General features: G+C 39.4%; 1 protein-coding gene across 1 annotated transcript; it reads right to left on the reverse strand.

Moving 5' to 3' along the window:
* Positions 1-274: 274 nt before the first annotated feature.
* LOC113283289 (oxysterol-binding protein-related protein 1C-like) lies at positions 275-7810 on the reverse strand. Its single transcript, XM_026532496.1, has 10 exons — positions 6952-7810; positions 6415-6771; positions 4608-4707; positions 4046-4494; positions 3015-3170; positions 2066-2233; positions 1851-1991; positions 1410-1640; positions 1201-1314; positions 275-878 (listed from the first exon to the last, which is right to left on the reverse strand). Exons 1-10 carry the CDS (start codon positions 7567-7569, stop codon positions 708-710), a joined length of 2505 nt encoding a protein of 834 aa, XP_026388281.1. The 5' UTR covers positions 7570-7810; the 3' UTR covers positions 275-707.
* Between the last annotated feature and the right edge of the window lie 5266 nt (positions 7811-13076).

Raw genomic sequence — 13076 nt, forward strand, 5'->3', positions numbered from 1 at the left:
TTCCAACATTACAAGACCAGCCGGTCACCCTTGCATTATTCAATTTAACAAGGGAAACGCAGACAGAAAGAGAGAGTTTGTTCCTTTCAGGTCTCACAGGTCTATTTGAAGAAACTTTTAACTGGTGTGTCAGTTAATGCGCCTTCATTCACATGGATTCGTGGAACACTGAGATACACTTCCACTTCTCATATTTTCCAATTGATGTGGCACGGTACAATACTCGAAATCAGGAAATTTTTGACAGCAACGATTCTTTATGTGATTTAAGAAGTTCGGGCAGAACAGATCATTGTATTTCTTAATGTAATTTAAGAAGACTACCGATACTAGTATCGGTATCAGTAATCAGTATCCAATGCAACTCCTACAAAAAAGAAATGCTCTTTACAGAAGAGAATGAGAGAGACAGATGAATCCTGAACAATTGTAATAGAGATAAAAATGGGTGGCGAAAAAAGAGATTCTATATTTTTTCAATTTGTTATTACAAGGGTGACAACCAAACTTTGTCGTCTTCATATGTACCTGCCGCACCTGATATCTTTAACTCTTCATATGTACCTGCTGCACCTGATATCTTTTTGACTGCTCGAAAAATGGCCAGAACAACAATAGTAGCCAATCATATCCGGCCGAAGATCAAATTTACAGATAAGTGGGCAAAAGAGAGTCCCATCGATCGCCAGAAGTATATAGACTCAAACTCAATCCAACATTTGTGGATCACTAGAAACTTGGCCAAAGATATCAGGACAAGATTCCCAGTTCCCCTTTTCCCTTGCTTCCCAATAACCACCAGCATATCGGTATGTATCGCTTCCTTTATCCTTCTCAAACCACTGTGGCTTCCATCCCCTTTCTTGCATCTTCCGAGACTGCACCAAAAAAAGAAGAAAAAAAGACCAGCCAGTATCCTGTTATAACTTATTCAGCATCAAACTGGTGCATATGTTTAGACTAAAGCTACATCAACTCCCCAAATCTATTTCCCAACACATGTCCGGACAGAGGCCAATTTTGCTGACAAATTCTCATCTCGGTCGAGAATAATAACTACATAATATTGGCCATTAACTTTTCCACTAAACTCTCACATCAATGGGGAGCTAGCAATTTAAGTCAACACTCTAAAGACACAATACTTGCCTTGATTTGATACTACATTGGAAAAGCATTACACAGATAACCAAAATATACCTGGCGCTGCCTCTGCTCAAGCCGCAGTTTCTCTGAATTTGCCATTTCATATTCCCCATTCTCTAGGCACCTCTGGTCAGGTCTGAGCCTTGAGTCCGTAGGTGGCAACTTCTCCTACACATAAGAAGTGGAAGTTGTACATTAGAACCTAAGCCGAGTCAAATCGAGATACCACAACAAACATATCAACAGTTTTGTGGATATCAAACCTTCAATCCAGGAACGAGTTCATTGAGTGTAATAGCAAAGCGGGTCAAGTTATATCGCGTTAGGAATTTTGGTGGCTTGCTCCGCTTCCAAAGAATCCGTGAATCAGGAAATGATTCTGAACCTTTTCCCTTCCCTGAACAGTCTCCAGGTACATAATGCATGCTGCTATCCCATTTACCAAAAACTGTTGCTACTGTTTTACCATTCCTATCTTGGACTGCACCTTGTACCTAAAAGATGCCAGTGCATATACCTCTCATTTAGAAATTGTCATTGAATGTTTCATCTACAATTTTTTCTGGAAAGATCATGTATTTTGACTGCAGTAATAATTAAAAGGTAAATAACTTTCTAATCTATCACTGCAGTAATGACAATAGAGATCCCAACAACCAAGGGTGGTGCATAAATCAAACAAAACAAAAGTGGCTACAACCAACCTGATGAGGATTTCGGTCTATGATGGATTGCTCTTTGAATTTCAGCTTGCATGAATATTCACGATTTCCTTGTATACGCATTGTACCATAGTGGTCACAGTAGAGCTTCCCCAGTATAAGGTTGTAAATGGATGTCGTAACCTGATTGTAAAGAATCCACCACTCAGCTCAGGAGAAAATAATTCTGGTTATTTATATCATGTTTCTTTTCATACCTTATTCCATTGAAAAACTTCTCCATCATCAAACTCAAGAGTAAGAACACCGACAGGATCGAGTTGAATTGAACGTCCCCAAAATTTGCTTTTTAAGTTACTATCTCCCCAAAATTTCCACCCATTACCCTCGCAATGGCATGCAACAACCATGGGATGATGGCTAACCTGCTTTACCAGAGACGAATCAGTAAATAAATGGTGCTTAAAAGGGCATAAGCAATAACAGATGGTAATGAACAAACAATCGAATTCCAAACCAAAAAATAGAGTACAAAATCTAAGTAAAGAGTCATACAGGCAAAAAAAAAAATGATTCTTCAGTGCTTAATGGATGCATTCAACAGTTCTACAAGCTAAAATGATCATTTCACAGTTCACACTAACATGTTTTTAAGTTATCCGAAACTATTAATCATGCCCTCATCTTAGTACTTAGATATCAGAAACAAATTAAGAAATTCAGAGTTCGGGTGTTCCATTTAATCATACAGCAGTGACTGCAGTCGTTCCATGCATGACTTCGTATTCGTAGAAGAACCTGTAGTGCATTATTCCAGTGCCTCGGAACCTCTACATCCTTATAACAATACCAACACTGTTCTCCTCGACGGTGGTTTAATTAATTCTATACTAAAATAATGGACACAATAGACCAATCCTAAAGGATATGAAAGACCTATATTACAGGGCACATATCTTAAGCTAAAAGAAAATATATAATGGACCGACAATATCTAAGTAAAGAGTCGTCGATGTATTCGACAACAATTATTTGCACCCATGACATACAACTTCACCTGCACACTAATATGGAAATCCTTCCAGGAAAATATGTGTGTGAGTCTGTATACATAATAATTCCTATCAGAGCAGAAAATATATGTGTTGTGTCTATATACATATGCAGAACAGAGTAAGGCCAAACAGGTAGAAGTGAAGACGAAACCTTTTCTGAGAAAAAACGGACACCTTTGTCTGGATAGTCAGCTTCATATGTCTCACCCAAAAGTGGATTAAATGGCTTGCAATTTCTTCCCTCCGTGGAAGCATATCCAGATACAGCAAATGCTGCTACATTGAGAACCCTCATAAGGCTATTACCCTGGAAAAACATAAGGATAACGGTGTCAGAAAATGCAATAGAAGTGAATGCTACTATCAGTTAACTGAAGTCTGTTTTACTTTTTCCTGAACGAAGTTGACACAGTTACTAATGACAACAGCAAGGGAAAATAAAACGAAAAATTAGTCTAAAAAGACAGCTTCGTAAAGTAAAATAAAAAATCAATCAATAGGGACCAACTATAAATATAGCCAAACTAATATTACGTTCCGATTAGTATCCCAAAGATCCCAACCAATAGAGTATGGGGCCTACTGGCCACACAATCCCTGTGTTTATGCTCTCAATCCATCATCTCTGTTTGTGGTTGTGATTGAAGCCTCCCAAGCAAGGATGTAAACTAGAGGACAATGTGGTTCCACCAGCAAATATATCAAGGGGCAATTTCTTCTCCCAAAATAATATCCCCCGTTGTCTGTGTTCCTTAGTTTTCTATTACCAAAACCTCAACAGTCAGCTTGTTGTCTTCATAATCTAGCGTACAATAATACTTAGAATTCCATTCAGTAACCGGACGCGTCTCTAGATTTCACAACCCTAAAGATACATGCTCTGATTAATACTCAGAATTTGACCTTCACAGCTTGGACAGGAAGATCAGATTTAAGTAAGCTGTTCCTCCAATAAATGACTTGCAGGTACTCCACTGAGTACGATTACAACGGCTACGACGATATATGTCTTGCAATTACTTAAATTGATGCAATTTGGATGCATAAAAAATATAAAAAACAGAAAATAAATCAAGGCATACATAAAAATGATAAAGGTTAATTATCAAGGCATCAAGAAGGTATTCAGTGCAGTATATAAATCGACTTTTGGTGGATTTTTTTGAAAAGAGGGACGCTTACCCTTTTACCATATTCATAAGCTCGGTCAAGAAGGAAAGAGTACTCCAAATCTTCATAACATTTTTGTAAAGACGACAAGGGCTCATTGAAGTAGACAGGAAGACACACTTTTGTAAGGTCTTTGCCAATGTTATCTTTAATCATCGACCAGAGGCTGATTCCTTTCTCTTTTTCCACCGGGTCAGGCAATTTCTTACGCCGCCTAACATAAGGGTAGTTAATCCCAACAGATATAATGGAAGCATCTGTGCCATCTTCGGAATCAACAGCATAAAGCTCTTCATCATCCGAGTCAAAGGATGATCTATGAAACTCAGAACCACTGCTCCTAAATGAACTTGTTGACAAGAAATCCCGTGTATCAAAGAAAGCATTGTCATCTTCGTCAGTTTCTTCATCCGCAGCATCATGTCTTTCATTATCATCATCAGATTCACTTGCAGATCCTTCTGGAAAAAACATGGCGAAAAGATGTTATCAGTATAGATGCTAACATAAAAAATACAGGTATAGTTAGGTTGCTTAAGCTGTCTAGGCATCTGAATTTTTCAATATACCGTACCACTAGATTTGTCTTGCCTTGATCTTGAGGAATCACCTTGTTCTTTCGATTGTCTTTGGCTCTCATCAACAAGCGTATTCTCCAAGTCAACCTTTTCTGTCTACATGACACAGATATAAGTCACGGTTCAGCAACAAACTCTTTCTGAGTAACTTAGAATCGATGACAAAGGGGGGAGACTAGCAGTAGCACTAAATCAAAATAAAACTATAAACCATGACTGCTGAGCATAATAACAAAATCGATTTACTAATGTATGCTGCTTTGCTAATGTGGGTCGAAAAGATACTTGTTGAAAACAAAAGTAAACAGCATATAATGAATTGTAGGGTAGTTAAAAATTACAATAACGATTTAGAATAAGAATAAGAAACCATTATCATTAGGGCAAACAGTTCTTTTGCAACAGTACACCAGCATCAAACAAAATAATCAATCAACAGCAAAGCAAAGATATAATAAACATTAAAGTGGATAAACTACAGTGCCAAAGATAACTTTGTGTACAACAGTTGTAAAGGAAATACAGATGTGATGTACTGAAAATCAACTTATATTGGGACCCAGAGAGAGGAAGTCATTCAAATTTATGCATTGTTCACTCAACAACGTGTTATCAAATAAAATGTGATATCATTAAACTGCGACTGAAAGAGAAGCGCCAGTATGTTTAACGAGACTATAATGGTTAAGCCTCTACCACGTTAAATGTCAACAAAAATTCAGGACCCTTGTGGTCCAATCTTCAGCCAACAGACATTTTAAGCTATGCAACTTTTCTTTGGGTCACCATTCTTGCGAAAACCACACTATCTAGTGCGCTAACAGAACATCAAAAGTTTCAATGTTCGGGATGAGTTATACGCGGATTCAAAATATAAACAATAAATTTGTTACTAGACTCTGTAATAGAGACCAACCAAGTCAGAGCTGCCAACAGATCTGTTGAAAAATATAAAAGCCAGAATTCAGCGCGAGAAAGTAAATATCTCTTCTACGAAACAGACAGTTCCATATTAAAGCTGCAGTTAAGATAAACTCTTGAGAATTTTTGGCCCTCGAAACAAGGCAGAATTACAAACTTAAGACACAAGGGTGATATGGTGTGGCAACACTTGGAAATAATGACTGAAACTTTATAAAAGCAAGTCTAGCCTAGAATAAAATGACTACCTTTCAAGAGTTCAGAGTTGTACCACGCAATGACGGTAACGGATATTATAACAACACAACGGCATCCCTGCTACAGAAGTGCACAAAGCACTCACCTGATAGTTTATTACGGATATACATTTGATTTAGTTATCATATCACTATCAAATATCCGAAGCTGGTTTCACCCCTATAAGAGATATGTTTCTGACCTGGGCAACTGGACCTGTGTGGCAACTACTTATTTCTTATGTTCAACCCCTACAACAAATTTGATTATCTCTGAAGATCTAATTGTACACCTAGATAATTTTGAAGTAGAAACTTCATTCTAACACAGCATAAAAATAGAAAAGATAAGAAAACTCTTATTCTGTTCACTAGGTAAATCATGACAGATGGTACAGAAGGTTTCCGATGTTTTATAAATCAATAGCAATTTGTACACAATAGTAGAAATAAAGAATCAGTGAATTACAACTCAATAAATTGCTACTTATATACGTACTAAAGTATAGAAGAAAAGAATCAATCAAATCTCTATCTTATTTTAAATGCTTATAATTTTGACTGTTCGAAAAACATCAGGGTGTTCAAAACTCTGCAGAGAAGAAGAATTCTGAATTTGATGTTTTTTACGAATCGATGAATGTACCTCTAGCTGGCGAAGTGTATCGATGAGGAGAGACTGTTTCTGCTTGAGAAGAACGAGTTGGTTCTGCAAAGCTGAAAATTCGGTCCTCATAATCTGTTCACTGTCCTGAATAGCAGCTTCACTAACTCCCTCCTCCAACAATCGTTGCCTCAACTTTTCAGTAGAGACGACAACATTATCAATAGGAGCCATTAATTCGCTGTTTGACATCCTAGGAAACATATCTTTCACAGCCTGCAATGCTTCCATCCATGCTGCTCGATCTTCCCTAGAATCTGCCCTCAAATGTAACCTTTTCGTTCCCGTAAAAATGGAGAATCTCTTGTCATCCGACTTACTCTCTCGAATTGAAGAAACCTACAAACACATTTCCTTACTGAAATAACCTAACAGTCCATTCCAAATTCTAACTATACCTGAACTAAATAAAATGATATACAATCTAATAACCCTACTTGTGTAATTGCTATCTTGAATTGAAAGAAACGAACCCAAAATTACATTAAAATCCGTCCAATAAGGGGAAATTAGGAGTACCTTGAGATGAACTTCACCGAAAGCTTTACGACGATGTTGACCATTAGCATGATGATGATGATGATGCCTACCATGACGAGAGATTCTACGAATAGATTCTTCACCAATAACTCTGGATCCTTTCTCCGTTTCTTGATTTAATTCAATCCTATCAGGTCCATGAATCTTGTAATAAGAAAGAACACCATCTTGTAACACAAACCATCTTGGTCTCCAACCTTTACCATAATTGACCCATTTATACAATATACCACTGATTCCATTCCCAACTATATCATTTATTTTCAAATCTCTATGATCCACCAATAACAATTGCGGTGGTACTTCACTTATAGAATTCTGTCTTGATGATGAATCCATTCTTTGCCTCGGATCACAACTATTCATACTACTACTATTGCCGCTGCTGATACCGTTGTTTATTATGTAATTGCTGTTGTTTGTATTGCTGTTATTAACTCCTCTATTGTTATTGCTATTGATCCGAAATCCATTATTGTTTGTATGGTTGTTGTTGAGATTAAGATTTGAAGAAGTTGTAGAAGAAGAAGTAGCAGAAAGAGAAAACGAATCACGAACACCACCACGGTTCAAAGAATTAGATCTCACGATCGACATCGATGAATTCAATGTAACATTATCATTAACAAGAAATTCAATGCAAAATTCAACAACATGAAGAAAAAAAACTCCGATCAAAAATGAATCAAGAAAGAAGAAGAAGATGATGATGATTACAAAATCAGCCTAGAAATTCGGTGGCGATTTCGTTATTAGGGAAAAAATATGGAGAAGAGAAAGAAAGGGAAAGAAAGGAAAGAAAATGGATGGAACTGCGAAAATCTTGCGTTACAACAAAAACAATTACGTAATTTATTTTTTATATATATATATTCTTATTCTTATTGATCATATCATATAACAAACAGTTACAAGTCCGTGGAAGGAAGCTCAGCTTGTTACAAGTCGGTGGAAGGAAGCCTGGCTACAAGCTGAGCGACAACCCCCTTTTGAATTATAATTCCTAATTTATGGAAAAGGGCACCGTCTATTTTGTAATTCGCATTGTGACTGGTGAGGCAGTTCCCTAATCTTTTCAGAAAGGCAATTGTATCTTCACCTAATTCCCCTAGAGTAGTAAATGCGAGCACACCGAAGCCGTAACCATGTGTGGAGCACTTCTCGAGGTATTTGTTGCATTTGCGGTTGATGGCCATGGAAATAGCGTGTCCAGGAGTGAAGCGTCGAGTTCCAGCACCGGTAAAGGGAGAAACTACTGTGACATCGAAGCAAACGTTCTTCCCTCCTTCCCAATTGAGCACAAGGATATCCGCTGGCTTTAAGTCTTTGCCGGAGTCAGATCGAAGGCCTAAGGAGGCTTCTTTTCTGGAAGGTACATTGGCTTTGTGGCATATATCAAACACGGCATCTCTCGCAATATCATGTCGATATTTAATCCCTATATCCTTGGCACAGTGTAGAGCGTGATCGCCGAAAGCATCCATGAGTTTGTTGCAGCTGGAACAGAGACTATCATCATTGAAGAACGGTATCCCGAGGCGATATTGGAGGACAGCTCGAAATTGCTGAGGCCCAACGGCTTGGCCAAGCCCACTAATAGGAATAGCTTTGAGGAAGTTCATGGCATAAGGAAGCCGGTTACTGTGCCATAAGAACAAGTCACGCTCGGATAATGAAAATTCTGTAGGTAGGTTTTCCGACACAACTCCGAAGTATTTTGCTGCCAATTTTTTCATGAACTTAGGGGTAGCGTCGTCGATGTTGCATTCATAAGAAGGTCACCTACAAGCTTCTGCGTAGTCTTGCAAAGCAATCTGATAGTTGGTACACGGTTTCAGGGCATCAGGGCATGACAAGATGGTGTTCTGAAGATGCCGGGTTTGGAGGATTGACGAGAGGTAACAATAATCACCAGCATCAGTCATCGTTAGAATGCCCAGGCCACCAAGTTTGATGGGTAGGGTTGCAATACGCTGCTGCACAACTCCAAAACCTGAACCGTCGCCGACAATCAACCTGCGTAAGTGATGCATGAGATGCATGTCAAAGTTGGAGGCTGCCGGATGAATGGCCGGAGTACATGTGGTGCGTAAGGTGAAGTATAGTTCCGAAACACCACAACAATTGCGTAGAAGTAGCAACTCCGATTGCGGATCCTGCAATTGCTGGATTTTGTTCATTAAATCCACTGTTTTATCAACTCTTCCTTGGACCATGTTTCGACAAAACTGGAGGTCAAGGATGACAGGCCCCCCTAGCAGTTTTACCCCTAACGTTTGCTTGCTGATCTCTTCTGGGAAGACCTCAACGTCATCCCTCCGAGGGTCATACGTTGGCCAGTACAATTCCGTTTTGGAAAAATTCAAGTATAAACCTCTTCGTGGTCCCTCTTCCTGCAGTATTTCCAGGGCTTTACCAACCTCCAGGGTGTCCCCTGCAATAGTTTCGTCATCTAAATACCAGGCGTGAAAAGCTAGAGTACATTCGGAAGCAATCAACTCAGCTATAGGCTGTAGGGCTAGAGCAAACAATAAGGGGCCAAGGGGATCACCCTGTTGAACACCCTGCGCCGACGAAAGGACATTTTCATTGTAGTATAGTTTTGCCGGTGATGAGTAACAAAATTCGACCCATTTCGAAATACTGGGGCAGTGAGATCGTACTTCCCTAATCAATGTAGATCTGTCGACCAAGTTAAAGGCGTTTGTGAAGTCTATTAACATCATCGTCATGCTAGTATCATGTCCTTTCAACTCCAGTAATCTGTTTGCTGCATGAAGTATTCCTTCGCTGCCGCTTGGAATGCCAACACCAAACTGAAAAGTGTCTAAATATGCGGTCATATCCTTGCAAACGGAAGCAGCTGCGAGTTTTGAACAAAGCCTACGCCAGATTGTTCCTACGGCTATAGGCCGTAAGTCACCCCCTGGTTTAATCAGTGGAGTTAGAGGAGCACTCGCAACATACGCTCCAAGAGGTGCCGGACACTTGCCATCCATCCACAGGTTAATGACATTAGCGATAGAATGTAGCAGGTCATCAGCAATGGCTGTCGCAGGACCACTCAAAGCGTCGAGAAGGTGTTGCGCCCTGAGGCCATCTCTTCCACAAGAGGTACCCATGGGGAAGCTTCTGATGGCTGACTTAACAGCTATGTTATCCACCGCTAGCGCTTCTGCAGAGATGCTTTCTGTAGGGATCACAGGGGGTTTTGCAGATGGGTGTTTGAGCTGCAGATCTTGTAATGTGGCAGGGGTATCAGGGGCAACTCCATTGGATTGCAGAATACGATTTGCTGCAGAGAAATGAACCTGGCTTATTTTACGCCTGCAAGCCTCTATGTTTGCGTCGTTCTCCCGCTGCTTGGTAGTACCTTGCCGTCTTGTTGATGGTCTGGGAATGTCAAGCAAACATTGAACTAAATGGTGACATCCCTGTGGATCGTTCCATCTGACAAGGGCTTGATTAATAGCTGCAATCTGTAGCTTTTTGCGAGTGCCAGACCGAGCTTCCGCGGAGGACTTAGGAATGTAGAGGTTCAGAGTGCAGGCGGGTAAGAGAAGAAGTTTCAACCAGACTTCCAAATTCATGGGTTTAGTAATGACATCATCCAGATAAGATTTAAGGGTGCGGGAAAATTGTACCCTATATTATAGTGGGATACTTACAATTATTGTGATTTTGCGTCTGAAAATCTTGTCGAGCATGTCAATTGTTAGGTTGAAGACGTCATCGGTAACAAATGGTTGTGTGATGGATGATGAAGCACCACCACTTCCCTGGGGTTTCGTTACTCCATGGATGAGAGAAATGTAGAAATGTAGAAAAAGATTGAGAGAAATTGACGGTAAGATGAAACGACTTTTCTTTCACCCTTCCACGACGGTTCAGTATAACTGACAGTTTGACTAATAATCCCGTTTCACCGGAATCTGACAGCAAAATCACCGTCCAACCGGCACTATTATATCTTAAAGTACAGTATATGACTGGCTGTGTTGATATCTTTCTGTGCTGTCTATCTGTACTATTGAATTGTTGTTTTCGATTATGAATCTCAAATGTGGGTGAACTTTGAGTTCACTGTGAGTTATACGCGTGGTCAAGATGAGTTGTTAGCTTGGCACGTGGCGGATGATTGCATAGAGAGGACAGCAGACAGTAATAGTAAAGTGACATGTACCTGGAATATGAGAAGGTGGTGTGGTCGGGTCTCAGAGTGGTAAATTACTTGGAGGTTTTGGTGAAACTCTCTGGGCGGCATACTTTTTGAGTCCATTACGTGTTTGGTTTGGTTAAAAATAAGGTGAATGGATATTCTTTTGGGACCTCCATGTGATCCGATAATTCAAGGTTAATTATGCTCTTAAAATGACGCCATCAGTTGATTTCTTCTTTTTTTCTTAAGCAACAACATAAATATCTTACATGGCCATATGATGCTTGATTGCTTGTACTACCAGACAGGTGGAATGGGCCATGCCATGTGAACAAACATCATTTTCTTCACCGCGTCGGGCTAGATTGTGGCCTGTCTTATTAGCGGTTTTTGCTACAGGCACAAGGGAAGTGAAGATTTGACTGTCTTTTGTTGTTGTGTTTTTGTTTGTGGTAAACTGAATAGGTTAGCAAACACGAGGGCATAATAATATCGAGGTAGGCCTTCTTCCCTTTAAAATCTTCCTCTTAGTGCAATTCAGTAGGACCGGTAAATGAAAATATTTATCCGTTTATCATCTGTAATGGGACTAGCAAACGAGTAAAATGGATAGGTAAACTCTCAAAAAAGGGTTTGTCAATTGAGTCTCAGGTTGAGACGGTCAAACTTAAGCTGAGATGATCGCGTCAACTAGGGCCATTGATCTTATCTGGGTCGATGCTCGGCTCATATGTAGACATGTCTCGTCCCATGTTGAGTCGAGCGTCCTTGTTTGAGCCATCAACGGTTCTAATTCCACTTCCTATAAGTATAACCAATTTCAACTCCAGAATCACACCTTCTACACCCGCAACTTCAAAATTTTATCTCAATCTTAATCTTTTAATCTAAAACTCCTAAAAATTCCTCAATTTTAATATTTCAATCCCAAACGCCTCATTAATTTTTTCATAATCTTAAGAAAAAACTCTCAGAAAAATGACAACCCCGTCGGAAACACAAAATAATTCATCACAATGAATTCACGCTCCAAGGTTTAGTCTGGATGAAGATAAAGCTATTTGCAGAGGTTACGTATAACATTTACGATTGATCAAATCAATGGTGTTTCACAGCCGTATCATACGATTTGGGTGAACATTTTTACATAATTTTGTCAGGAAACTAAAATCCGAGAAAAAAAAAACGTGATGATTCTGGGTTGTCAAATTGTATTGGTACAATTAGCAAAGATCTCAACAGTTTGGTAGCTTTAATGGTTGCAAATGACCCGATAAAAAGGAAGTGGTGATGCTAATGTCGATGTGGGGAGAAATTGTTGGAATTCCATAAAAGAGTCCCGGAAGCGAGGATGCATGCCCGAGAAAGGTTGTCCTTTCTCATACTCACTTTGCATATTGAGGAACAAAAAAGAATAAGATTATATAATTCTGATCTATATCATAATTCACATCCTCGAGAGGAATGGAAAATAACAAGAAGTTTGATTTTCAAGCACAAAGCATGTCAACGGGGCAAGCTAGGGTCAACCCAGCCCTAGCTTGCCAAGCCATGGATGGGTTAGGGTCAACCCTAGCCCTTGCACTATTCATGTACAAGCCCAAAACCCCAACCCTAACCCTAGGCGGGTTGCCTTGTCATTTTTAATGAGTTTAATCAATTTAGAATCTAGATTTAAAAAACGAAAAGAAAAAAAAGACTATTGTTAACGAGAATCGAACCTATTTGACCTGGGTGGTCACATACCATGCTAACCACTGGACTATGAGAGCACAGTCGCTTGTTTCTCGTTAATTAAATACATATTCTTTTGTTCACTGCACTTGATGTTTCCACAAAATAAAAACCCAACAAAAAATCGCGTTTCTCATTTGTTTTTCACATCACCTTCTATTTCCTTTTTCTTACTTCATCTAAATTTTGTTCTTCTTTTATTGTTGGCTTT

This window comes from Papaver somniferum, chromosome 5, assembly GCF_003573695.1.
Source record: "Papaver somniferum cultivar HN1 chromosome 5, ASM357369v1, whole genome shotgun sequence".
Lineage (NCBI taxonomy): Eukaryota > Viridiplantae > Streptophyta > Magnoliopsida > Ranunculales > Papaveraceae > Papaver > Papaver somniferum.